We start from the raw sequence: 26,713 nt of genomic DNA, 5'->3' as shown, positions 1-26,713 counted from the left end.
CTAAGCCCTTTGAAATAACAGGTTTTTTGGATGACATTCAGAATATTGGGAGAGCCTCTAATTCTGTTTCACCTTGGATCTGTGTGGAAGGCTTCTTACCTCTGAAGATCACCTTGGTAGCCTCATCCAGAATCTGCAGACGATGGTGGTACCAGACATGTAGGGAGGGAATTCTGTTAGACAGTGTTGGATGTGAATGCTATTTATAGATGTCCTGTTTATTATTATGTACTTTCTTACAAAACCCGAAGCCATGGGTACTGTTTTTTATGAGGGAAAAGAACAAATAAATATTTTTTGAGAGTTCAAGAAAATGACTGAACTCAATAGGAAGCTCGGGAAGAGGCCTTTTTCATAAACTTCAAAAGAAGCCAGAGGCTGTTCTCCTCAGGGCTGGAGCCAGGACCTGCATGCTGGAGAAAATGTGCCTTTTTAGATCCCCCCAGGAGGGTCAGATGACAAAAATGAAATAATTCATTCACAATAAATTTGGGTTTCAAGTGCCACACAAGATGTTTTCCTCACTTTGTGCCCCCAAAGTCCAGTCATGTTTGGGTTAAGTTGACTTGAGACAATACATGTGGTGTGATCAGCGAGAGGTGAGATGATTTCAGACACTTCACACTCACATCCATGATGCATTTTTACATAAAACTTGGTTTTCTTCCTAATTGGCAAAATAACACCAGTGTTCACTCAGCCTCCCTGTTCACTCAGTGTTTCCTTCCCACCCAGCTTGTAAGGAGTTTCAGGGACGTCCCACATAACTGCCCCCAGGGCCCCATCCCAGCATTTCCGGTTATGGCTGAATACCACAGACACTGAAACCTCAGACTTGCCCTGGTATGTAGAACATGACAGCAGTGTATGGAATGAAGCTGGCAAGCCTCCTTCTCCAAGCTACTAAATTTTTGGTTTTATGTATATTGCTCAGATAGCTCATAATAGGGAGTGTGAGGAATCTTTCCCTGCAGGCTCTGTGGGGGCAACGAAGACCTTTCTGACATCATGGTGAGATCCCTGGTATTACCAACTTCCCTCCCTTAGCCTGCCCTGCTCAGCTGTCTGGGTCCGCCAAGGATTCTCCACATAGAAGAAAGAGCTTGCTTCTCTCCTGGAAGCCATCATCTTTTCTCTCTTACTCTTCTCCCAGGTGTGTCCTGCTCCTTCCTTTGTCTATAGAAGGACCTGTCCTTTCTCATTCCTATAGCTCCTTCCTGTATGAAGGGTTTGATGTTCAATATTTACTCTCTCCTTTCAAAAATTTGACTTCATTAATATGATACTGACCTCATAGGGTTCTAAGAATTAAATAGTGCATATAAGTCACTTTGCATAATGCATGGTCACTCTGCATACATTAGTTATTCTTTTGAGATATATTCACATTTGACTATTATACAATGTGTTTCACCTACATTATGTTAAAGCTGAGTACATACTCATCCCCATTCTTAGCAAGGACACTGAACTTTGGAAGAGTAAAACTGGTTGCCCAGATTTACAGGATTTTCCTGAAAGCAAGTATCATGGTTTTTGTGCAAAATAAAAATACCTTTTATTTGGTATTTCCTTATAATTTGTGGAAATGGTTGAGATAATACGTATATACTTCCACAATTGTCTGTGGTAGCTGAAATATGTTAACCATATTGCTTTCACTTTTCACTAGATCTGTGATGTGAAAAGTCGCTGGCTGTTTTATTTAGCTGAGAGAACACATTTCAATCATATCTATTGCCACAGGGGTTCATTTGCTCTCATTTTAATTGAGATGCAGTTCAAAGCACTGCTGACAGGGAGAGCCCTCTCTTTCATGCTCCTCAGACTTCTTGTGAGCTAGGGCAGTGGTCAACAGTGGGCCTGTCAGCAAGCCCCGCTGCTGGAAACCCTTGGCCCTGGGCTGCCCTTGGTGACTTTAAGTGGCAGCAGCTTCTTCACCTCTTCCTCATACTTGTTTAACTTGTCCTAGTTTAGAGGGGACTGTTTCTCAAAATATGCTTTGTCAAACTGAAATCACCCCCTTTCCATTTTAAACAACCAAGTCATTGAGAGCTACTAAGCTGATCACGCGGGAACCTGCAGCTCACCTTTATGCAAGTGGTTTGTGTTAAAAGTCACTTGTCTGATCTGACTACCCAAGTAGATGACTTGTCCAAGTTCTGTTTTCCCCATTTCGGAGCGTGTCCTTATCAGTCAGCAGCAGCCTTGTGTAAGCAGCACCTTGCTCTAGAACACTGCAGATGTGGCTGCAGGACCGTCCACAGGGGCATACACAGCCCGTGTGGAATCTAGAAACATGTCTGCTCACTCCCCTGAGCAATTACAACCCCTCCAGCCTGGGCAATGCTCCTGATGTCAGCTGTGGTTGAGGTGGGGATGCTTTCCTGCTGTGTCCCTGTGAAGATGCTGTAAACCCCTCCCAATGGGTTTAGTTTTATTCCTTATTTTTTTTGTTTTCAGAGAGGGTATTACACTTTTGCCCTGGCTGACCTCAAACCGCAATCCTCCTACCTCCACCTCCCAAATAGCTGGATTACAGATGCACACCACCATGCCAAGCTTGCTTTGTTGAGAGAGGATCTCACTAACTTTTTGCCCAAGCTGGACTCTACCATCACCCTCCTACTTCTTCCTACAGAATAGCTGGGATTACATGCATGAGCCACTGCACTCCCACAGTGGTTTTATTCGGTGTGTAACCATGTACCTAAGACTCTGCTTTGAGACTCCTAAGAACCAGATCAGCTTCTTAGGAATTTTGCTTGAGTCCCCCATACAAGTTGGTCTTCTTCACAAGTTGCTTCTCTTAAAGTTTCTATTCTTTTTTAGCTACTGCCACCCAACTCTCTTGGAGTATAATTTTTTATTATAACTGTACTCATTTATTTTGCAGCGACGACCTGTTCCTTTGTTGTGTATAGTGGCACACGCCTGTAATTCACTCAGAAGGCTGAGGCAGGAGGATCACTAGACCTTGTGTGGTCTAGTTTCTCTGTGGATGGCCAAGCCAGGAGTTGGAGGTGCCCTTTCCTCACCCCATTCCTTGCTGGACAAGGAGAGTTAAGAGATGTTATTGTGCACTTCTTCCTTGCAGGTCCTGAGCACTTGGGATAGCTGAGCATCTTTCTCATTTAATTCTGAGGCTCCTCTACCTCTTCGGTTAACAATAATCTTGTCCTGTCTCATGTTTTGTGTAAATCTTACATGATTCATGAGGTGATCTTTGATTACCGACAGTAAGAATGAGAAATATCCAAGGAGAAGAAATGGCAAGAACCCCGAGAGATAGCTTTCTGTTCATACATACACTTCCAGAACACAAAGAGTGAGCCTCCTCCTTCTCCTCCACACTGGGCTGCCACAGTGACTTATCCTCACTCTCAGTCCTCTCATAGTCTGTGCCGTTTTCTTCTATAGACATTCCACTTTTATCATCAGTTGGGCCTTCTGAACCTGAAGCCCTTTCCCTGTTCTATGTCTTCATTCTCCAGGAATATTTCAGTACACTTTCCCGGTATAGCATTTGAACAGTGTCATTTCAAGAGGCATGGCCACACAGAATGCCAAGTGCTACCCAGGCCGTGGGCTTCCAGGATCCTCCAAAATGATCCTGCATGTGGGCTTGAAGTTAAAACAGATTCCAGCTTGTTCATGAGAGCAAAGTTAGATGAAGAACAGAATCCCTCTCATTTGGAAAGCACGAAGTATTAACCCTTATTTATAGGCTTCATCTAAATAGACTATGACATGGCTTTGATTCTTGGTGCTTACCTGGTTTCATGACTGTTTTGTTTGTTAAGACTGCCAAAACAAATTGCTATCACCTGGTTGCTTAAACAACAGAAATGTATTGTCTCTTAGTTCCAGAGGCTAGAAGTCCAAGACCAAGGTGTGGGTAGGATTGCTTCCTTCTGAGGACTATGAGAGAATCTGTTTCAGGCTTCTCACTTGACTTCTGATGGCTCAGTGGCAGTCTTTGGAGATCTGTGACTTATAGAAGCATCATTCCCATCTTTTCCTTTACCTTCACATGACGTTGTCTGTGTGCTTGTCTGTTTCCCAGTGTCCTCTTAGAAGGACATTAGTCATGATAGTTTAGGGGCCTACCCTATTCCCATATGTCCTTGTCCTAACATGAAAACTTTAGTGCCCTTATTACCAAATGATGTCACCTTCTAAGGCTTGGGGGAAGGAGGGGTTTAGGATTTTAACATACAAATTTTGTGGGGAACACAATTCAACCTGATGTCATTCCCACTGGTTAACATTAAGACAGTTGATTGCAATTCCTGGTTAGATTTTCTGTAGTACATTGAGAATTTGTATTAGTCAGTGCTCTCCAAAGAAACAGGAACAATAGGATAAGTGCATTGAAAGATTTATTATGAGGGATTGGCTGACACAATTATGGAGACTGGCAGGTCCAGAATCTGTAGGAGAGACCACCAGTCTGGAGACCCAAGAGAGCCAAGCTTCTGGCTTGTTCCAAAGGTGGTATGCTGTAGACCGGGGAGGAACACTGGTGCTGCAGGTAAGGTCGAAATGCTGCCTGGTGGAAAATTCCACCTGCCTCCCTCAAGGGAAGCCAGTCTTTTGTTCTGTTCAGGACTTTAACTGGGATGAGGCCCATTCACAGAACAGAGAGCAATTTGCTCTGCTTAGCCTGCTGATTTAAATTTTTTTTAACTAAAAACAAATGTATTTTTTTAATTTTATTTTTATTATATTATTGTTGTACTGGGGAGGGTACATTGTGACATTTACCAAAAGTACTTACAATATATTTTAGATTCATCTCATTCCTCATTCTCCTTTATCCTCCCTCACCCTGCTGATTTAAATATTAATCCCATCCCAAAACACCCTTGCAGAAAACACCCAGAATAAAGTTTGGCCAAATATGTGAGCACCGAGGCCCAGCCAAGCACATAGATAAAAATTGACACAGCCCAAACAATGTATACACATATGAGTAAATGTAAAAAAAGATGAAATAAAATTTTTAAAAATTGACACAAGAGCTCTACATAAAATTGTGTTGAAGAAATCAAATCTGCTACTGACTGAAATATGAAGGAAGTTTGGAAACTCTCACCTTAGACAATCCTTAACTGGAAGCCCAGTTAAAGGCTTGTTTTCTTTTAGCAGCTATGATGTACTTCAGAACTATAGATTAAAAACATAATGCTTCCTGAAGAATTACCTCAGCTCTTCCTTCTCAGTGTCTGTGTAGAATTCTACATGCTTTTGAGACAGGAAATACATTCCCTGGCTCAATGCAAGTCTGTAAACTAAAGAGCCTTTCGGCTGGTTTCTATTGTCTAGACCAGTTAGTGTACTTTATCTTTTAGAAATAAGAAAGGCACTTGCTTATGTTATCAAGCTTTTGAATGCTGCCTACTCAGCAGTGTATCACCAGGGCAACTTCAACCAGACTTGCTTTGTGAGAAAAAAAAGTTGGTTTAAGGATTGGAATACTGGCTCTTCCCTTTAGTATCCATGTGACTTTGCGTAACTTCCTTTATCACTCTGAGCCACAGTTTCTTCTATTTGTTATGGATAATATCTGCCCTGTTTGTGAAGGCCGCATGGACTTGGCCATGTTCTTTTCTGACCCTGAACACCTCTAGGCTGCTGAACCCTAGAAATTCTGACTTCTAAATGTCTTTGATCTCTGTCTTGCCCTTATTCTTCCTCTGCCTTGGGTGGGGCCCTTGCCACTTGCCCATGTCTTTGCAGTGACCTCCTGCTTTCCCAGGGTGTTCATGTTGTTCCTTCTTCAAATTCTCCTCCCTATTCCTGCCTGACAGGTTTTTTTCAACTGTGAATTGAATCACTTCTCTCCCCCTGTAACTTCAAGTATGATATTTGTTATCTTCTAATAACAGTAGCTAGTTAGTTCCTGAGTGCTTTCTGCGTGTTCACTGTGGTGGAAAACCCCAGGCATGGGCATCCTGGTGAACCTGACAAGCCAGTTTATGAGATGTAGTTCTTAGTATCCACATTTTACAAATGAGGGATCTGAGGCTCAGAGAGATTAAGCATACACTAACCCAGGCATTCAGATACCAGAGCCGTAACTCTTAACTCCTTCCCTGCTCTGTTGCCCCCCTCAGTGGCCCACAGACCCTACAGTGAGCTGCCCTTGTCCTGATCCCCAGTGCTGTTTCACACCTTCTCATGTAGGCTCCACACCCAGGAGACATAGCTATGCTGGACCCCATATCCTACCTAAGTGCCATACCCAATGGGGAAGATGCTGAGTATTAGGAAACTCTCAGTATTAAATAAATGGATGAAAAATCTTAAAAACATTTTCTGTACTGATGTCAAAATTTAATATGTTTGTGATATTTTGGTTAAGTCACAAATACACTCACATTCTTAACTTGAATCACTTGAAGTTTCTTGGCACTATCAACATTTTGAACTAGATAATTCTTTGTGGTGGAAGCTGTCCTGGGCACTATAGGGTGTTTGGCAGCTCTCCTAGCTCCTACCCACTAGAGAGATGCCAATAGCACACCGCAAGTTGTACAAGCCCGAATATCTCCAGACATTATCAAATATCAGTTTTGGAAAGCAAAACCAATTGAGAACATTGGCCTAACTCTCATTGTTCAGTTGTACTGAACTTCTCCACAAGTCCTTTCACTTTTCCAGTACTCAGTTTTCTTACCTTTAAAAATAGGACCTAACACTAAGAATGTATTAAGAAATATTCCTCTACAGCTGAATTCTGAAACACAAAAGGAGCAGCAGAAAACTGATGAAATCTGAATTAAATCTATAGTTTAGTCCATTGCATTGCACCAATGTTAATTTCTTAGTTTCAATAAATGTACCATGGTTTCATGAGCTGTTAACATCAGGGGTGTCTGGTAAAGGTTCTGTAGAAACTCTGAAAGGAAAATGAGTGACATCAATGACCTTCTGGTCTTTCATTTATTTGCCAGGCTCTCTATTCACATGGATGACGAACTACGGCACATCGCACAGAATTCTCTCCAGGGTTTGCTTGTGGACTTCTCCGACTGGAGAGAAGATGTGCTCTTTGGCTTTACCAACTTCCTGCTCCGGGAAGTAAATGACATGCATCACACACTCCTTGACTCCTCCCTGAAGTTGCTGCTGCAGCTGCTCACCCAGTGGAAACTGGTCATACAGACGCAAGGAAGAGGCTACGAACAAGCCAGCAAAATCCGAAACTCAGAGGTGATTTGGCCAGTCTCACCACCTATATCTAATACTATATCTAGTGCTCTACAACTTGAGCCAGGACCCCAACCCCTTTTTACTTTAGTTTCTTTTCTTTTTTTTTTTAATTCATTTATTCATATGTGCATACATTGTTTGGGCCATTTTACCCCTCTACCCCTCACCCCCTCCCTCTCCTCCCCACCCTCCTCGCTTCCAGGCAGAACCTGTTCTGCCCTTGTCTCTCATTTTGTTGAAGAGAATTTACTTTAGTTTCTTTTTCAGATAGGATCTTATACTTTTTGCTTCATACTCAAGATCCTCCTGCCTTTGCCTCCCAATTGGCTGGGATTATAGACCTGAACCATCATGCCTGGCCCTCTTTTGTGTATTACACATGGGAATGAATGGCAACCCAGGGAATCTGCAGTTCTTCTTTCCACCTATCTAGTACTTCTTCTGGTACTGGCTGTTAGTTCTTCCACCAGCATACATTGTGACCAAGAAACTCAGGGCCTGATACACCATGTCAGGTTAGACTTGTTCGCACTGACAAACCCATGTATGGAGTAGAACTTGCTTTTTACAGAGACTTATGATTACAAGTCTATTTGTAAGTGCAAGTGACTGTAGGACAGGGAGCTAGCACTAGTTGTGGATATGAATATGGATTATAGGTACAGATGTGGATATATAACAGTTAGCTGTCCACAATGTTTTTGTTCTAGTCAGCAGCATAGTGGTTATTTTAATCCAGTATCCCCAAATTAAAATGCAGGTTTATGGTTTCTTGTTCCTTTTATGCCTCAATCATGAATGGTAGGAAGTAAGTAGTGGCGGCACTTTGGAGAGCACATTGAGGAGTGCTATCAGAGAGATCCAGGGATCTCAGTGCCAAATGGCAGGCTGGCATTGGCAATCAGCAGGCAGAGACAGGTCTGGCTGGAGAGGAGTGGCACCGAGGGCTTGAGGACTGCAAAGTCTCAGGGCAGCACAGTAATACCCAGGGAACAGTGAGGATCCCGGGTGGCTGACCTCAGAAACATCCCTCCTGCATGCTGCACATGCAAAGGATGAGAGCTAGAAAGACAGGTTATTATGTATGCTTGGAAAAATGAAAGCAAAGGTGGAATCCGCCATCTCCCGTAGTTGCTTTTGATTTCAGTTTACTTGGTTGCAATTTAGTAGCTTTCAGAACCCCTCATGTAAAAGTAAAAAACTTAAATTAGAGTGCAACGGACAAACAGGTAAGCAGGTCAGAATACAAGGTATAATGTTGGAAAATTCAAACTAATGATATCTTTTCTTTCTTTCTTTTTTTTTTTTTTTTGAGACAGAGTCTTGCCACATAGCCAGGCTGTCCTCAAACTCAAGATCCTCCTGTCCTTGCCTGATGAGTGCTGGAATTATAGGCATGTGGCACCATGCCTAGACTATTTAATATTATCTTAAAGTCTGCAGAAAATTTAAGTGAAAACAAACTAGGCCTCTTTGATTGTCTATGTAGTATCACCCCAAATTGTATGGCTAGAAGCAGTTTTGTTTTACCACTATTAACAGCCTTTGAAGAGTTCTTCTCATCAGATTTCACAGATGGTTGATGTTATTCCAAAACAACAAATGATCTGAGAAACAAAAGGATCTAGGATATTTCATGAATAATAATCAGTGCAGACATTTCTCTTACAATTTATTTCAATATCACAAGATCAAATGCACTGAAAGATGTACATTTTTATTTCCATTGTCATTTTGATGAATACAGAATGTTGTTCTTATTGCATGGCAGCTGATTCCAAATGGCTCCAGCCACAGAATGCAGTCGGAACGAGGCCCTCACTGCAGTGTCCTCCATGCTGTAGAAGGGTTTGCTCTGGTTTTACTCTGCAGCTTCCAGGTGGCCACACGCAAACTGTCTGTGTTGATACTCAAGGAAATTCGAGCTCTGTTCATTGCCCTGGGTCAGCCAGAGGTATGGATTATTCCTATGAATTTTCCCATTCATTTCTTTCAATAGTTTTGGAATCTGAATTTTAAATTATAAACACTGTGTTATTATCTTGTGTACTTTTGTGTTACACATGGTGTCAGCACATAGCTGTTGGTGCATTCTTGGGTTTTGATTAAGTAATGGCGTTCCTGATCTACTAGAGGTACGTCATGTATTCTGAGAGCAGTAGACCATTCCTACGTCACTAACGGATGGTGCTTTGCTAAGTGAAGAATTTTGATTAATTTAGGTTATGGATCATTTTCTTCATAGTGTTCAGCATATGTCTGTCTAAGAAGGTATTAGTTTTACATTTAAAAATAAATTTGAAAAAATAATACCATTTGAAAAGATTAAAGTACCAGTCTGGCTAACTGGAAGTTGTTTCATCTCAATGATGGTAGAAAAAAATGACCTCAGAGGAAATATGTCAGCTTGAGATGGGAGAAGGAAGCCAGTCATTAAGCATGATCAATTGCTGCTAACCTTTTGTACTTGGTCAAGTGCAGTATAGCCTTGTTCAGGCATTATAGCCTGTGGCTGCCAGCATATGTGGTCAAGCCCTGTGCATGAGTTAATGAAAGAAAGACCAGCTTTTCATGTCACCTATATTTTTTATGCCACTTGCCGTTTTGTTGTTTTAGATCACTAATTATCATTTTGTGACCATCAGTATGGTCAGTCTCTTTACAAATCATCTGCAAGCTCATCACAGTCCTTTCTGTTCCCATTTCTTCAGAGATCTCTCTGATCCATTTCAGGACCACATCTCTGTCCTCCGGTAAATGGATACTAAGACATGCTATATTTCTGTGGTCATCCATTAAGCTTCTAATTATAATAACAGTGATAATAATTTCCATGCAGGTGTCTGGCATGGTGCTAAGTGCTTTATACGTGTTATCCATTTAACTCTCACAATAACCTAAGAATTAGTTTTGTTATTATTCCAATATCCAGATGCTGAGGTTGAGGACAGAGGTTAAATGCCTTACCCAAAATGAATAACTAGGCTGTGGCAGAGCCTGAATCCAAAGTCAGATCTGTACATGTCTAAAGCCCCATGTTCTTACAGCTATGCAACCAAACTGTGTCAAGGATGTCTCTCAAAGGTTGTTTTCTTTGACCAGACACAATTTTTTTTAAAGAATTTCCATTCATTTTGAATACTGACCTTGCAAAGCTTTCCTGCAAGACTCTAAGTGAATCATTTTATATTTCAAAGTTTCTTTAAAATAAGAGATGATATGAATATTCATATACGTGAGTATGTGTGTATATTTTTTTCCTTTTTTGTTTTAAAAGTACTGAAAGACCTCGTTATTTTTCAGACAAGGTCTCTATGTAACCCAGGATGGACTTAAACTTCAAATGCTCCTTCCTCAGCCTCCCAAGTGCTGGGATTGCATCACCACATCCAGCGTATACATATTTTTCATGTAGAATTTTCAGTAAGATACTCTCTATCACTGCCCTTTCCAGTTTGCTGTTTATAATCAAAAAGCTGAAAAATATATGGTTATTGCAAAGAATGCATGGTCAGTCCCCCTAGTCAACATTAATCAGTTATCTTATCTGACCAGTGACTTGAAATAAGCAGCATTTGAGTAGTCTGACAAAGAACATTCTTGAAGGGTTTCCACTCCTTTAGATTAATGACAACACAAAGACGTCTGTGACTATGATTCTGGTGTTTAGATTCTTGTGTGCATGCCAGTCTGAAATTCAGGCGTGTGTGTTTTCAGAACAGTGTGAAATTGGAGCTCTAATTATCTTCCACTGAAATTTGAAAGGCTACGCTCAGAACCACAGGGTCTTTTATTCACTGTGTTTCACCATCTTGGCACTCACATCTCTATGAGAAAACCCTTATCACTGACTGGCAAGCAGTTTTCCATGTACTAGATGGGGGCGGTAGGGTGGATGGGAAAGATTCATTTTCCCATGGAGAATAATCATCTCCCCTTTCTACAGGATGATGACAGGCCGATGATTGATGTTATGGATCAGCTAAGTTCTTCCATTCTTGAAAGTTTCATTCATGTAGCAGTTTCAGATTCAGTAAGTACACATTTTATCCTGATTGCTAACAGTTCTTAACATATGAAGTCTGGATCTGTCTAAAAAAGAGGGTCAAAGAAAAGCTATGTGTACAAATTTGAGGGTTTCATGTCAGACTAATAAACTGATGCAAAAGTACTTAAGGAAAATAGACTGGCTTTTCAAATGATGGCTTAGGAGAAATTTGGATGACTTTCAAACAAAATTTTAGCCTTAGATATACAGATAATATTTTGTAAGTTTCAATTTCAAGAATTGTTCAGAATTCTTAAGGAAAATTAATTTGCCTTTGTCATTATATTTAACACTTAAAATGTACTTTGTACTTAAAATTTCATATTACAATGTTAATTCTTAATATGTAACTTCTATGTATGCATTACTTCATCGTTTACAAGATGCTTTCTACCTCATTTGACCTTCACAGTTACTGAAACTCAGAAACTTTTAAGTGGGGATTGCTCAGTGGTAGAATATTTGCTTAGCGTGCACAGACCTTGAGTTCCCTCTGCAGTACTGTTCACAGTCATACACAAGGGGAGAGCTAGCACAGACTTGCCACTGTTTGGACTCGGGGTCTAGCAGAGCATTATCTGCTACTCAGATACATTCTTCCTTTTAAAAAAGCATATTGGCAACTTTCAACTTCCTGAGCAAGTAAGTTGAAACTGATTTTAGCTATCTGACTTTAAAATGAAATCACAGTAAATGAACTTGGATTCATTTCAGCCAACCAACTGGAGAGAAGCAGTGCACTCTAGGATGACTGGCAGAATCACATTGCTGGTGCCTGATGCAGATACTAGTCAAATATAGAAATGAATACAAAACCTGAAGACATCTGTGAGCGCTCCGTGCCCTTTTCTAACAGAGATTGAATGCAGATTGAACATAGGCCCTGTTTTTTCAGCGCTGGGGATCAAACCCAAGGTCTTGCACATACTACTAAGATACATACCCAGCCCTAGTATCCCTGTTCTTGCTTATGGTCATAATAACAATGATAATTACTAAACCTATTAGCAAGGCTCTACAGACTTTAGCAGTGTTAGTGAAGAAGTCCTATTCATGTCTTTTAAAAGTTCAGTTATTTTAACATGGAATGGAGTAGTCAACTGTTAATTGTTTTACATGCATATCTTACTTTCCTATAGGTAATATTATATTGTTGATGTCATTTCGTTCTCTGTTTACCAGACTTAGAATTCTAAACCTGGGTCACTAGGTCAACAATACTGACGAATTGGGGAACAGTGCTAGCTTTGATCAGGTGCTTCTATATCCATTCTCTCATGCAATTCACTGAACGATTGGGTGAAAGCAATATTATAATTCCGAAGTTGTAAATGAAGTAGGCAGAGAGTCTGAGATGGTCAGTGATTTTCCCAGATCACAGGCTTTGGGCAGAGCCTATGTTGGAATCTCATCTTCAGGCTCTGAAGTACCAACTCTGCCCCTTCCAGCCCATTACTCTTCAAGGCAAGTTCTGTAGCATGGTACCCTTGGGAGCTCATAGACCCAACAGATAAAATGTATCAGTCTAAATGCCTAACAAACATCAATGCAATTTTCCATCTTGCCCCAATAGATAGATCAGTTGAAAATTGGTGTCCCCTAAACATTGATATTTAGACTTAAAAGAGAAAGAAATTAAATCAATAAATTGAAATATAAGAATTTACCAGCATACATACATATATATATATATATACATATATATATATATACATATATATGTATATATATTTATCTTTCAAGCAGGATTTAAATGTATCATCTTGGCTTGATATCATAGGGCAAGAATAAGCAAATATCTCAAAAAGCATCAGCAAAATGACTTTCATAAAAAAGAATATGCTTAGCCATTTCTCTAAAATCAAAGGGAAGATATTTCCGTCTAAGTGAAGGTTAAAAAAACAGCTTTTATAGTGTGTATACACACACACAAATTGCAGAGATAAAAGTACATTTTTGAATCTTGGAGATGAATACTTCAGCATGTTAAAATGGTAAATCTATGGACGAGTTTAAATGGACTAATTTAATGTGTTGCTCAACAAATATTTAGTGAACAGCTTCTGTATACTGATGCATAGCTCTGTGTGACATCAAAAAGCTATTGAAAAATAACCTTGATCCTTGAACTTTGCGCTTAATCTGCTTCTTGGCTGGCACAGGAAACACAGATGACTGTACCAGTGTCATATGTACAGTCGGTGTAGGATAAGTGTTTCAGATCCAAAGCTGTCCCTTTGCATGGGTGAGTGGGAAAGGCACTGTGGAAGAAGCAGAGTCAGTCTGAGCCTGGTAAGAATGAATCATGTCTTTTAAGATTTGATCCTCTGCCTACTTCTGTGCTGCAGGCAACGTTACCACTGACCCATAACGTGGATCTTCAGTGGCTGGTGGAATGGAGCGCAGTCCTGGTCAATAGCCATTATGATGTGAAGAGCCCTTCCCATGTCTGGATCTTCGCACAGTCTGTCAAAGACCCCTGGGTCCTCTGCCTCTTCAGCTTCCTCCGGCAGGAGAACCTTCCCAAACACTGCCCCACGGCCCTCAGCTATGCCTGGCCTTATGCCTTCACTCGGCTCCAGTCAGTGATGCCTTTGGTGGACCCAAAGTAAGGCACCCATGTGTTTTCCTCTGTCTTGCTTGCTTTACTTTTGCTGTCTTAAATTTTCATTTTATATAATAGGTTGGATTATAGGCCTCTAATTTCTGAATTTCCTGCTACAGAATTCTTAACATTGAGTAAAAGCACATAAAAGTTTTTGTCTAGAGCAAGTATTTTTTCCCTTAACAATCAATATGACTGTCTGAGTATAGAATCTCAGGTTCTTAATGATGAAAGGGACTGTGAAATTCTTCTGTTTGCCTCCTCATCCATTGCACATATTCCTCAGACTACATCCTTGATGGACAGCCACCTTGACTCTTTGAGTACCTCCTTTGGTCTTTATTTAACAAGTAATATTTACTCTTGCTTTTCATTCTGTATTTCTAGCAGCCCAATTAATGCCAAGAAAACCAGCACTGCAGGCAGCGGAGACAACTATGTTACCTTGTGGAGAAATTACCTTATTCTCTGTTTTGGAGTTGCAAAACCCAGTATTATGAGCCCAGGACACTTAAGAGCTTCCACTCCAGAAATAATGGCGACCACACCTGATGGTACAGTGAGCTACGATAACAAGGTGACATGACATGCTTCAGAAGAATTATTCTGTAAGGTTTTTTTTTAGCTTGTTTGTCTACAGTTCCCAGTGCAAATTGCACTATGCCTGCCATCTGGAGTATTACGGGATCAGATTTTCATACTACACATTTCTAAATTCCATTGAGCATTTATGTGAATTATTTGTTACTCCTCCCTGGCAAGTGGAGAACAGAAGATATAGAGAAGTTGACAAACTTACATAAGACCATAGCTTGCCTGGCGCCAGCGGCTCACACCTGTAATCCTAGCTACTCAGGGGGCAGAGATCAAGAAGATCATGGTTCAAAGCCAGCCCCAGGCAAATAGTTCTCAAGACCCTATTGATAAAAACCCATTACAAAAAGGGCTGGCAAAGCGACTTAAGTGATAAGCGTGCCTGGCTAGCAAGTGTGAAGCCCTGAGTTCAAACTCTGGTGCTGCCAAAAAAAAAAGACCATACCTTGATTTGTTTTTATTAGTGTCCTGGGTACTACATTTCTCTCACACCTCATGAAGTATTTACCTTTGAACCATGCCTTGATTAAATTATTTTGTTAAAGATAGTTTTATAGATTTAAATGCTTTAAAAAAAAAGGAACTGCAGTGGCCCAAATAATGTATACACATGTAAGTAAATGTAAAAACAATAAAATAAATTTTTTAAAGGATATGTTATATATGTTTTTTTCTTTAGAATTTGTGTCCCAGATGTGAAATCCCTTCATTGTTCTGTATTAATTTATGCATTTTTTTCTCCTTGTCCCAAAATGATGGCAGTGCCTTGGGATATGGCTCAGTCCTTTGAAACTGTTATAATGGAATCATCATGTGACTAAAAGAGCCATCAGTTACCATGATACCTCCTTTTCATTTCTAATCAACTTGTTCCAGGCCATCGGCACCCCATCGGTGGGCGTTCTGTTAAAGCAGTTGGTGCCTTTGATGAGACTAGAGAGCATTGAGATCACAGAATCCTTAGTTTTAGGATTTGGAAGAACAAATTCCCTCGTTTTCAGGTACAGTAGTCCTACTGAGTTCTAAAGTATACACACCGCTGCTGTTGTAGTTGTCTTTCTGAGCGTGAACCTAAGTATGTGTGTCAGCTGTGCCTGGAGAGCTGATGGGCTGCATGCAGTTTCCTTTATGTCTTCTTCAGTTGAGGTACACATAACAAGCGTTGCTTGTAACTGCCTCACATTTCACATTTAGCTATTGCAACTTTGATTATATCATGCAGATTTTATTTCACTTGCTAACTTTGTCATAGATAACTATAAATGAAGATAATACCCTATCATTCCCCAGTTAGTCATACTATTCAGAGATCATAACATCAAAATAAGAACAATGTGTGACCATCAGCCATTCACGAATTCACTCTGAAAAGTGATGCGTGGATAGAACCTTTCTGGGTGTGTTCAGCTAGGAGAGTTATCTTTCTATAAGGTACTTTCTCTGCTTCAATGGAAACAGCATAACTGGCTTTCTGGCTTTCTTTATTTTGTATCTGCAATCAAATAAGAATTCTATCTGATACAACATCAAAACCTTATAAAAGAGGCACCATAAAATGTTAGTTCAAGCTGTTTCTTTTTCTAAGCAAGAAAAGTCTATAGGTATAAAACAAATATTAAACGGGAATTGCCATGCAGATAGAAAAGGGAAAGCTGAGAACATTGGTGAAAAACTCTCTATGAAAAAAATAAAGATGATTGGGGCTGGTTGGAGTAACTCAAATTACCTGCCTAGCAAGTATGAAGCCCTGATCAAATCCCACAACCACCAATAAATAAATAAATAAATAAAGATTAATGAGATATTTTAGAAACAACTTACTGATTGGAGTCAGATTTTTACTCTTAGAAAAGGATAAGAATTATAGGTTCTGCTTACTTGAATGCCAGTTAACCAGCATTTTACCAGTTATTGGTAAATTACTTAAGACTAAGCATTATATATATATATATATAACACCCTAAAAGAAGGTAACAATAACAATTCCTTTCCCAAAGAATGTAAAGTCCTTTTACATATCTGACCATCTCAGCATTTCTACAGGTAGGTAACAATCAGCTGACCAGCCACATGACTCTGGAAAATATATCTAAGGCCTCAGTTTCCTTAACTCTAAAATTGGAATCACAAGTGTATTTCTCTAATAAAAATTCTGGCATAATACGTGTGAATATGCACATAGGAAATATTTGGCAAATGGTAGCTGTTAGGTAGAGGAGACTGTTGATACTCCATTTCTTTGATAAGGAAATTCTGGCATCTATATTGGAGAAATCAGGATTTGAATTCATTTCCTGTCTCTCGGTACAGAATGCCCTGGACAGAACTTCCTGTCCTTGGATTTTACTGAAGGGTAATGTCTAGTAGTACAGATATCCTACCAGAAAGTATAGTTTTCAAACATGATACTGCACACGAAAAAAATTTTCAACGAGAACCTTGCTATTTTAGTATTTGCCATAATTTGTATTTATTACATAGCTCTGAAATTGAGAGATTTCTTTTTTTTCCATCATATTTTTTAAAGGATATAGAGAGCTGTTAATTTTTTGCCATTACTAGGGTTTGAGCTAAAGTCTTCAAGCTTGCTAGGCAGGCCCTCTCCTGTTTGAGCTGTGCCTCCAGCATGAAAGATTTCATTTTTAAAATCAACTGTAAATCAGCCTGCTGAACATGGGTCCCAAAGGTGACTCCATTGTAGTTATATCTGTCTCATTTCTTGCAAATGGGCTGGAAATCTCTTGCGTGCAGACTCAAATTGTATTTATTTTCAGTTTCATAGCTTGTAGGGAAGTGCTCTGAATTTAGTAAGCACTTGGGAAATACTGTTTAATTGTTATAATGAGGGTGTTTGTTTGTTCATTTGTTTGCCACAGAGATCTCAATCAAGTAGGCAAGTATTTTTTGAGCCCAAAGTATGTGCATAGTACTGGTGTTAAGACCTATGATACAAAACATAGGCCAAGATCTGTTTGCAGTTCACCCCGTAGTGGGGAAATGGAACAGCCAGAGTTTCAATATCAGATGCAAAGTGGAAAATGCACGTTAGGCTTGAGTGGTACATTTGGTGATAAGCTTTGTGTTAAAGACAATAAATTTCAAATGTTATCTTTTTCCTCCATAGAGAATTGGTAGAAGAACTTCATCCCTTAATGAAAGAAGCTCTAGAAAGAAGACCAGAGGTAAGATTCTGAACTTAAATAATTAAGGCTTGGCTTACCTGGACAATAGTGTGAATTTAAATCAAAATCTATAGTTCTCCCTAAAAGAATACAAACACCCCAACATGTCTTTAACAATGACTCATGATATTTTAACTTCTGGAATTTTCATTACTTTTCACTGTTTAAGTGCTTAGTATAATATGGTTACTATTTTAATAGATTGTATTTTTTAAATGTACAAATACAAAACCACTTACATAGCCATATATATTTTACTACATTGTTTTTGAAAAAGATTTGAGTTAAAATTTAGTTTGATTTTTTTTAGTTTGGGTGTTTGTTACTAGGAGCCAATGGCCGAGAACAGTATTTGTCTCGTTTAGTATATGATAATATTTCTCAACATTAATTCCCCTGTAGTTAATCCATTTCAGAATTCTCTTATAATCTACCAAGATTTTTTAAATAAGTAATAAGGCTGAAAAAGAAACTTCCTAAGTAGTAGATAGGATACAAGATGTAGCAAGATTTAGTGGTTTAAATAACAAGCAGTGTTACCTCTATGACCAGATGTAGTGGAGATTCTCAGCATCCCCTGACCCCTTCTGCTCATTTCAGATGCTCGACCCTTCCACAGTCATGGGGAGTCCTAGGGTAATGGGGCTTGTTACCTGTTAACATTGGTGTCTTATGGCCTATAATAGCATTATCTTCAAGAATTAGGAGGAAAGGAAGATGTGTGTCTTTTATGTGTAGAAAATTGAAAATACTAGATTATGACCTTCTTTCATACACTCTCCTAAAACAAAGTTCATATTTCTGTGGCCATCAGTGGTGTTATGTCTTTCTACACAGAACAAGAAGCGCCGAGAACGGCGAGACTTGTTACGGCTACAACTACTTAGGATTTTTGAACTTCTGGCTGATGCTGGAGTGATAAGTGACAGGTGGGATCAGAATTCTGCTCATTTGATCTCTCTTCACCACAGAGGTCTTTTTGTCTCTTTTTCCATCTCTCTGTCTTCCTTTGAAAACATTTTATAAGCTTGCTTTTTCTTTTTTCATATTCTACTTATATCGCCCAGAAGGACCACATTTACTATACGAATTCTGACAGTGAATTCTGTTTTTTATTGATGCATGTACTATTTTCATGTAAAGATTAATTGTCTAAAAGGTTAATTTTCCTTTGTTCTAGCACAAATGGAGCCCTAGAACGGGATACCTTAGCTCTTGGAGCTTTGTTCTTGGAATACGTGGACTTGACCCGAATGCTCTTGGAAGCTGAAAATGACAAGGAAGTTGAAATTCTTAAAGATATTCGGGCACATTTTAGTGCCATGGTCGCCAACTTGATTCAGTGTGTTCCAGGTGCAGGGATACATCATTTCAGATTGCCTTTTGGGCTTGGGAAACCCTTCATGTTCCCCTTGAGTTCTAGTAGCCTACATGCAAGTCTGGGATGGAATCATTTATTCTGAGATACTTAGAAATACATATGAGAACAGGCCACCCTAACTCAGCAGAGTCACCAAGGGAACAGTAGGATTAAATTTGGTTTTTTGCTATCTTTGTTTTGGTTCTTATCTGAAAATGAACTTCCTGGAATGGAAGTAATTCAGAGGAAACATTCACATAAGGTTCTTTTTTTTTTTCCAAATTACCTCTGTGCTAATCTGTGAACACGTAATTTCAGCGATAGTCCTGCTCTCTGACTCCTCATAATCAAAAACTGAATTTTATGTAGCTTAATATATTTTACAGTTGGTTAATTATTAGATTTTTGAGAATTATCTGTCACAGGCCCTATGAGTATGAACTGTTTTCATTCTGATAGAAGCATAGGAAACAAAATAGCCAGTCAGTTTGGTATAAAAATTACTCTAAAAGTTTTTGGTATAACTACAAAATGCTACATCTCAACTGTTTCTACTTTTTGTTATTTTCATGTTATTAACTTTCTTACCATTATCCTCATCTTTGATGACCCTAAATTAAGATTTGAGTTGCCTTCTTCAGCTAAAGTACAATGTAGGCAATCTACCCTGTACTCCACAGTTCTTCCTGCTAACAGGCAGCAGCAGTCAGGAACACTCATTAACTGGGAAATTGTCATTTTCTTAGGGATTGATTAGAAAAGTGTGTCGGTAGGTCCCCTTGTCTCTTTCTACTTCCTACTCTGAGTCCATATCTGCAACATGAAGAGAGGAAGGAGACACACATAGGAAGGAAAATCATGTTGAAATGTGTTTACAAGTCAGGTCTCACTACCTAAATAAAGAAGGGCCAGGCATGGTGGTAGAAACCTGTAATACAACACTCTGGAAGCTGAGGTAGAAGGATTACAAGTTCAAAGCCCACTTGGGCTACATTGTGAGTCCCTGTCTCAAAAAAGACAAAACAAAAAAAAAAACATAGAAGAAGGAAGGAGAGAGAGAGAAAGAAGGAAGGAAGGAAGGAAAGGGACTTAGGGACCTAGGGATGCAGCTCCTTTGTAAAGTGTGCTTAACCTGCACTAAACCCTGGATTTGATCCATGGCATCAACAAAAAAAAAAAAAAAGAAAAGAAAACTAGAGTTAGGAAGTGCAATTTTCCTTTCCTCAGAACTTGTGACTTGTACATAATAGTGATATCCTGTGTACCCGTGTTCAGTCTAGTAGACCCTATCTCTGTTCTCCTAGTTCACCACCGAAGGTTCCTCTTCCCTCAGCAAAGCCTGAGGCACCACCTCTTCATCCTGTTTAGCCAGTGGGCAGGACCCTTCAGCATCATGTTCACGCCTCTGGATCGTTACAGTGACAGAAATCATCAGATTACCAGATACCAGTACTGTGCACTAAAGGTAGGTGATGTTTTCCTCAGTAGCTTCTCCTTCATCAGCCTAACCACCATGCCTTAAAAATAAGGTTAAAATAAGTAATAGGGTACCATATAAGAACAGATGAAAAAAATCAAATGGACACTCACGTATAAATACATAAATTAAAATTCCAAACTCTTAAACATAGATGGGTAGATGTGGCTAACTTTGGAAATATCATACTTGGATCACAATTGCAAAATGCAAAACTTTTTCAAGTTCCCACTTTCATCCAGTCTTTCTCTTACCTGACAATCATAGGGTTTTCTTTCTTAACCCTCAAGTAGCCACATTGCCAATTTACTTCCTGTCTAAAAAATAAAAATACAAATGGATGTCACCTTAAGTTCAAAATCAACCAAGAGCCACTTCCCTTTTTAGTCTCCTCCTATCCTAGAAAAGTGCTGGAAGTGAATTTCCACACTCTGAAATCTGTAGCAGCAAGGTCTTATAGCCCACTGTCCTTTAGACAAGTGACCAAGTGCTCTCATATGCTCTGTGGACCTTTGGCTTGAAAGGGTCAATTTAAAAGATGTTCATCTTGATTGTCAACTTGATTGGATTGAGAAGAGACTAATAAATTAATAAAGTACACCTCCTGTGTGTCTGTGAGGACATTTCACAGAGGATTAACTAAGATGTTGAGGAAAGCTGGAAGACCTGCCCTGAATGTGGGCTACACCAACCCCAACCCCTAGCACAGGCATATTCTCATTCATTTTCTCTCTGTCTCTCTCTCTCTCTGTCTCTCTCTTTCTTTCTCTCTCTCTCTCTCTCTTTCTCCCTGCCCCCCACCTTTCCCTCCCTCCCTCCCTTCTTCCCTCTCTCTCTCCCTCTCTCCCTCCTTCCTGGCCACCAGGATGCGAGCTGCTCTGCCACCCCCTCCCTGCCATGATGGACTGAAATGTCTAGAACCATGAGCTAAAATAAATTCTTCCTCTCTTAAGTTGTTTATGTTAGGTATTTCATCACAGCAACACAAAAGTAATTAACACAGCCCCTGATGGTCAGTTGAACCTGCCAAGTTCAACTTCTCTCCATCCCTTCCCACCTTAAAGGAAGTAAAGTTTATTTTCTTCATTTTCTTTGCCTTTGATCAAAAATCATAATTATTTCTACACATTTCCATTTAAGTCAGTATATTAATTAGCTAATGTACTTGTCATAAAAGCAAAATTTAAACAGCTGAATTTATCTTATAAGCTGAATTCATTCATTTGAAAGCATTGAGAGGATCCTTATTTGAAATGTTATAAATTAGTCATTTTTCTTTAAATACTCTTTTATCACAAATATTTGTTATAACCATAAAAGTACATATCCACAAAGCTAATTTTCTTAGCGTTTATAAACACAAACACTTTTGTAATACATTTTTGAATTGAATCTATCAAGCAATGCTTTAAAATCTTGGAGGAATAACTTTTTTAAAACAGCCACCATCTCAAGGGCAAACACAACAAGGGGATTGGACTATGAGCATATGATAAAAGTGAGAGCACACAAGGAAGGGGTGAGGATAGGTAAGACGCCTAAAAAACTAGCTAGCATTTGTTGCCCTTAATGCAGAGAAACTAAAGCAGATACCTTAAAGCAACTGAGGCCAATAGGAAAAGGGGACCAGGAACTAGAGAAAAGGTTGGATCAAAAAGAATTAACCTAGAAGGTAACACCCACGCACAGGAAATCAATGTGAGTCAGTGCCCTGTATAGCTATCCTTATCTCAACCAGCAAAAACCCTTGTTCCTTCCTATTATTGCTCATACTCTCTCTACAACAAAATTAGAAATAAGGGCAAAATAGTTTCTGCTGGGTATTGAGGGGTGGGGGGGAGAGGGAGGGGGCGGAGTGGGTGGTAAGGGAGTGGGTGGGGGCAGGGAGGAGAAATGAACCAAGCCTTGTATGCACATATGAATAATAAAAGAAAAAGGAAAACGAAAAAAGAAAAAAAGAAAAATGTAAATTAAAACTGTAAAAAAAATAAAATAAACCCCATACCAAAAAAAAAAAAAAAAACAGCCACCATCACCTATAAATCTAGTACTTCTGTTCTGTAAGTCATTTGGGTACCAAGACATGATATTCCAGATTTTGTCTCCATGTCTCCCTGGTTTTATTTTCAGGCAATGTCAGCAGTATTGTGCTGTGGCCCTGTTTTCGATAACGTGGGCCTTTCTCCAGATGGCTACCTGTATAAGTGGCTTGACAACATTCTGGCTTGTCAAGATTTACGAGTAAGTAAGAGGCAAAATTGTATTGTTTTTACATATCTGAGGCTCTGCCTTAATCGAGTTACTGAACTGTGCAGGCGTTGTTCATACACAGTCTCTTCCACATCAGTACACAGCCCAGATGGACATGTCGTTCACATTACTCTGTGAAGAAACAGGGTCAAAATCACAGTAACTTTTACCAAAATTGATTACGAACTAGGTCATAAACCAAGTCTTACCTTGATTTAGATGATACAGGCTATGTCCTTTATTCCCAGAACATTAAGCCAGCAATAAATAATAAAAAGGTAATTTTAAAATATACTTCTAGATAACTGGTGAATCAAGGAGCCATCAACAATGGAAACAGGAATTTTTTAACTGAAGAATAATGAAAATACTGGACACTAAATTTTAGGCTGTAGACAGAGCCTTTCTTAGGATGAAATGGATATAATGAAATGTTTATGTCAGAAAGAAGAAGGCTGATGGTGACCAATGATGCAACACCCATCACAAGATGTCACAAAAGAAAATAGGATATCCAACTCAAAGTACCAGGAAGGAAACACAAACAAGTACAGAAGTTACTGAAAGGGGACAAATTTAATAGTGATGATCACTAAAAACAAAAGTTTTATTTTTTAAGACTAATAAAGTTAAAAAATCCAAGGCAAGTCTGATCTAGAGAGAGAGTAAGAGAAAAGGCACATGGAAAGGCCACATCACTGCAGATACTGCACACATTCAAAAAGACAACATACGAAAATAAAAAAATTCCTAGGAAAACAAAAGGAAGAAAAAACAAAACACAAGAAGAAGAAAATGAAAATCTGAGTGGTCATATAAGTATTAAAGAAATTAGTAAATTGCAAGCTGCCAGGTGTGGTGGTGCATACCTGTAATCCCAGCACTTGGGAAGTGGAGATCAGGAGGATCATGGTTTGAGGCCACATGGGTGAAAAGTTAGCAAGATCCCCATCTCAACAAACAAGCTGGGCATGTGGCACACATTCGTAAACCCAGATACACAGCAAGCAATTGGATTGTGGTCCAAGGCCAACCCTGGGCAAAACTTGAGACCCTATCTAAAAACTAACTAAAGCAAAAAAGGTTGGAAGCATAACTCAGGTGGAAGAAGTACCTGCCTTACAAGGCTCTGAGCTCAAACCTCAGTACCACCAAAAAAATGAAAGGAAGGAAGAAAGAAAATATTAAGATCAGATGATTATGCTGGTGAACTCTACCAAGCATTTAAGGAACAAATTGTACTGATTAAATATAGATGCTCTTGGTGGAATGCAAATTATTATAACCACTATGGAAAGAAGTATGAAGATTCCTCAAAAAGCTAAAGATAGAGCTACCATGAGATCCAGTGATACCACTCCTGGGCATCTACCCAAAAGAACATAAAACAGGATACAACAGAGACACCTGTAAATGTCTCTTTTGGAAGATAGAGCCAAAAGATAAACATATACACAAAAAACAAACACATCCATACACAAACTCATATATGGAACATGTTTATCAGGGTGGAACTACTCTGGAGCTCGGGGAAAGAGGGAAAGGAAAGCAAATGATAAGGCATCAACAATATCATAAAACATAACATCTGTGAAGGTAGAGGATATTAGGATGTGTATTGAAGCTGCTGAAACCTAGAAGGTAACACCCACGCACAGGAAATCAATGTGAGTCAATGCCCTGTATAGCTATCCTTATCTCAACCAGCAAAACCCCTTGTTCCTTCCTATTATTGCTTATACTCTCTCTACAACAAAATTAGAAATAAGGGCAAAATAGTTTCTGCTGGATATTGAGGGGGTTGGGGGGAGAGGGAGGGGGCGGAGTGGGTGGTAAGGGAGGGGGTGGGGGCAGGGGGGAGAAATGACCCAAGCCTTGTATGCACATATGAATAATAAAAGAAAAAAAAGAAATAAAAAAAAAAAGAAAAGAAAATGGAGGGTGGGAAGTAAAAGGGTAAGGGAGAGTAATGGAAGAGGTTGAAGGGACCAAAGTAAAGTATATTCACAGCAGGGATACATTCAGAATCCCCTTTGAGCATCAACTTAAATATTAATAACAAAAGTCAGGACTAAAATAGGTACAGTGTGGGGAGGGTACTAATGGGGTGGATGAGTGAATGAAGGAGATTAAGGTGAGGGTATATGGACTTCATTTACTTATATGAAAGAGAAAAAGAAGCCTCTTGTAATTGCTTTAAGTGGGGTGGGGAGGGAGTTGAGTGGGAGAGGCAATAGGGGTGATCTAACCAATGTACAATATAAGCCTATTTGGAATTGTCAATATGAAGCCCCCCATATAATGAATATATCCTAATAAAAAATTTTATGATAAATAAATATAAATTCTTAAAATACATCAAAAGGAAAGATATTTCAATAATTTATGAGACCAGCTTTACTTGATATCAAACTGGACAAGGATACAAGAAGAAAGAAAATTAAAAGGCAGTTTCATTCATGAGCATAGATGCAAAATTGCAAACAAAATATTAGGAAATTTCATTCATTGATATATTTAAAAAGTGACACAACATGATCAAGTTGGATTTATTAAAGATCTGCAAAGTTAATGTAATGTGCAGTTTATATATCAATTATATCAAGTATATCCATCATATTAATAGAATCTTTAAAAGTATCATGTGATCATCCCATAGATCAGAAAATGCATTTGATAAAATTCTGCATTTATTCATGAGCAAAAGTCCTAGCAGAACTAAGAATAATATAGAATGCCCCTCACTTGATAAAAAGGTATCTTTTAAAAGAAAATACTTTACATATAAACACCATACTTAATGTTAGTATTGAGTATATTCCCTTTGAGATTAGAATGACCAAGAAAGACCAACATTATACCAGAGATCAAATCCTAACCAGGGCATTATGAATGAAAAGATACAAGGAAGGAAAGAAAAGAAAAGATATATAAAATGCAAAGATCAAGGAATGAAAAGGTACAACAATGTCATATTCACATATGACATGATTGTGTATGTAAAAAATTTAAGAACTATACATAAATTCAGTGAATTTAGCAAGGTTGCTGCATAAATAGACCAAAATAAAAAATTATATTTAATATAGCAGGAATGAGTAAAGAGAAAAATGAATTTGTGATATTGTACCATTTATAATAGTATTTTTTAAACTAGGAATTAACACTAAATACTTAGGAATAAACCTAACAAAAATATATGTGGCCTCTTACATAGAAATATATAAAGCATTAGTGAGGAAATCTAAAAGAAGATATAAAAAAGAAAAAAACATACTATGCTCATAAATGGGAAAATTCCATATACAGATGTCAGTTCTTCACCAGCCTCATTATAGAGATAGTGCAATCCCAGTCAAAATCCTAGCAGTGGATTAGAGGTGTGTTCAATCAGTAGGGGGCCTGGTTTGCAAGCTTGAAGCCCTGAGTTCAAATCCCAGTCCCACCCAAAAAAAAAGCAGTTAAAAAAATCTTAGCAGTGTGTTTGTGTCAAATTGACAAGTCTCTTAAAATATATGGAGAGAAGGGAGGAGGTGTGACTTAGTGGTAGAGGACTTTCATAGTATTCATGAAGCTCTTGTATTGCCAAATGTCCAGTACTGTCAAACACACACACATATGGAGAGAAATGCAAAAGATGAAGAATAGCTAATTTTGAACAATGTAAGAAAAATGAGTGGGCCTGGAGGTATGGCTCAACTGGTCGAGCCACGTAAGCACATGTAAACCATGTAGTAAGCTCAGAGCTCTGAGTTCATCGAGAAAAAAAAAAAAAGGTGAGAGAATTTACTTTAGCAGAAAGCAATACCCATTACAAATTTATGGAAATTAAGACACTGTAGTATTGACCCAAGGACAGATAAATATACCAACGTAATAAAGTTGTGAGGCCAAGAAAACCATTCACATATGTGAGCACTTGATTTACTTTAAAGGTGGCACTACAGACCTGTGAAAAAGAAAGACACTTGATCCCTTC

The 26,713-nt window shown here is 38.9% G+C and overlaps 1 protein-coding gene across 9 annotated transcripts in view; it reads left to right on the top strand.

The window, feature by feature from the left end:
• The window catches only part of Fry (FRY microtubule binding protein), a 424,076-nt gene that overhangs the window by 300,700 nt on the left and 96,663 nt on the right, over positions 1-26,713 (top strand). For all 9 annotated transcript variants that reach the window (XM_074043595.1, XM_074043591.1, XM_074043590.1 and 6 more), the window contains 11 exons: positions 6,960-7,218; positions 8,990-9,172; positions 11,165-11,251; positions 13,615-13,874; positions 14,259-14,448; positions 15,342-15,466; positions 17,590-17,647; positions 18,485-18,576; positions 18,828-19,000; positions 20,312-20,472; positions 22,615-22,725. In XM_074043595.1, the coding sequence (XP_073899696.1) occupies positions 6,960-7,218; positions 8,990-9,172; positions 11,165-11,251; positions 13,615-13,874; positions 14,259-14,448; positions 15,342-15,466; positions 17,590-17,647; positions 18,485-18,576; positions 18,828-19,000; positions 20,312-20,472; positions 22,615-22,725 (1,699 nt within the window). The remainder of the gene's footprint in view (positions 1-6,959; positions 7,219-8,989; positions 9,173-11,164; positions 11,252-13,614; positions 13,875-14,258; positions 14,449-15,341; positions 15,467-17,589; positions 17,648-18,484; positions 18,577-18,827; positions 19,001-20,311; positions 20,473-22,614; positions 22,726-26,713) is intronic.

Source organism: Castor canadensis, chromosome 10 (assembly GCF_047511655.1).
Source record: "Castor canadensis chromosome 10, mCasCan1.hap1v2, whole genome shotgun sequence".
NCBI lineage: Eukaryota > Metazoa > Chordata > Mammalia > Rodentia > Castoridae > Castor > Castor canadensis.
The sequence above is the reverse complement of the archived record's forward strand: the minus strand, read 5'-3'. Positions and strand labels throughout refer to the sequence as shown.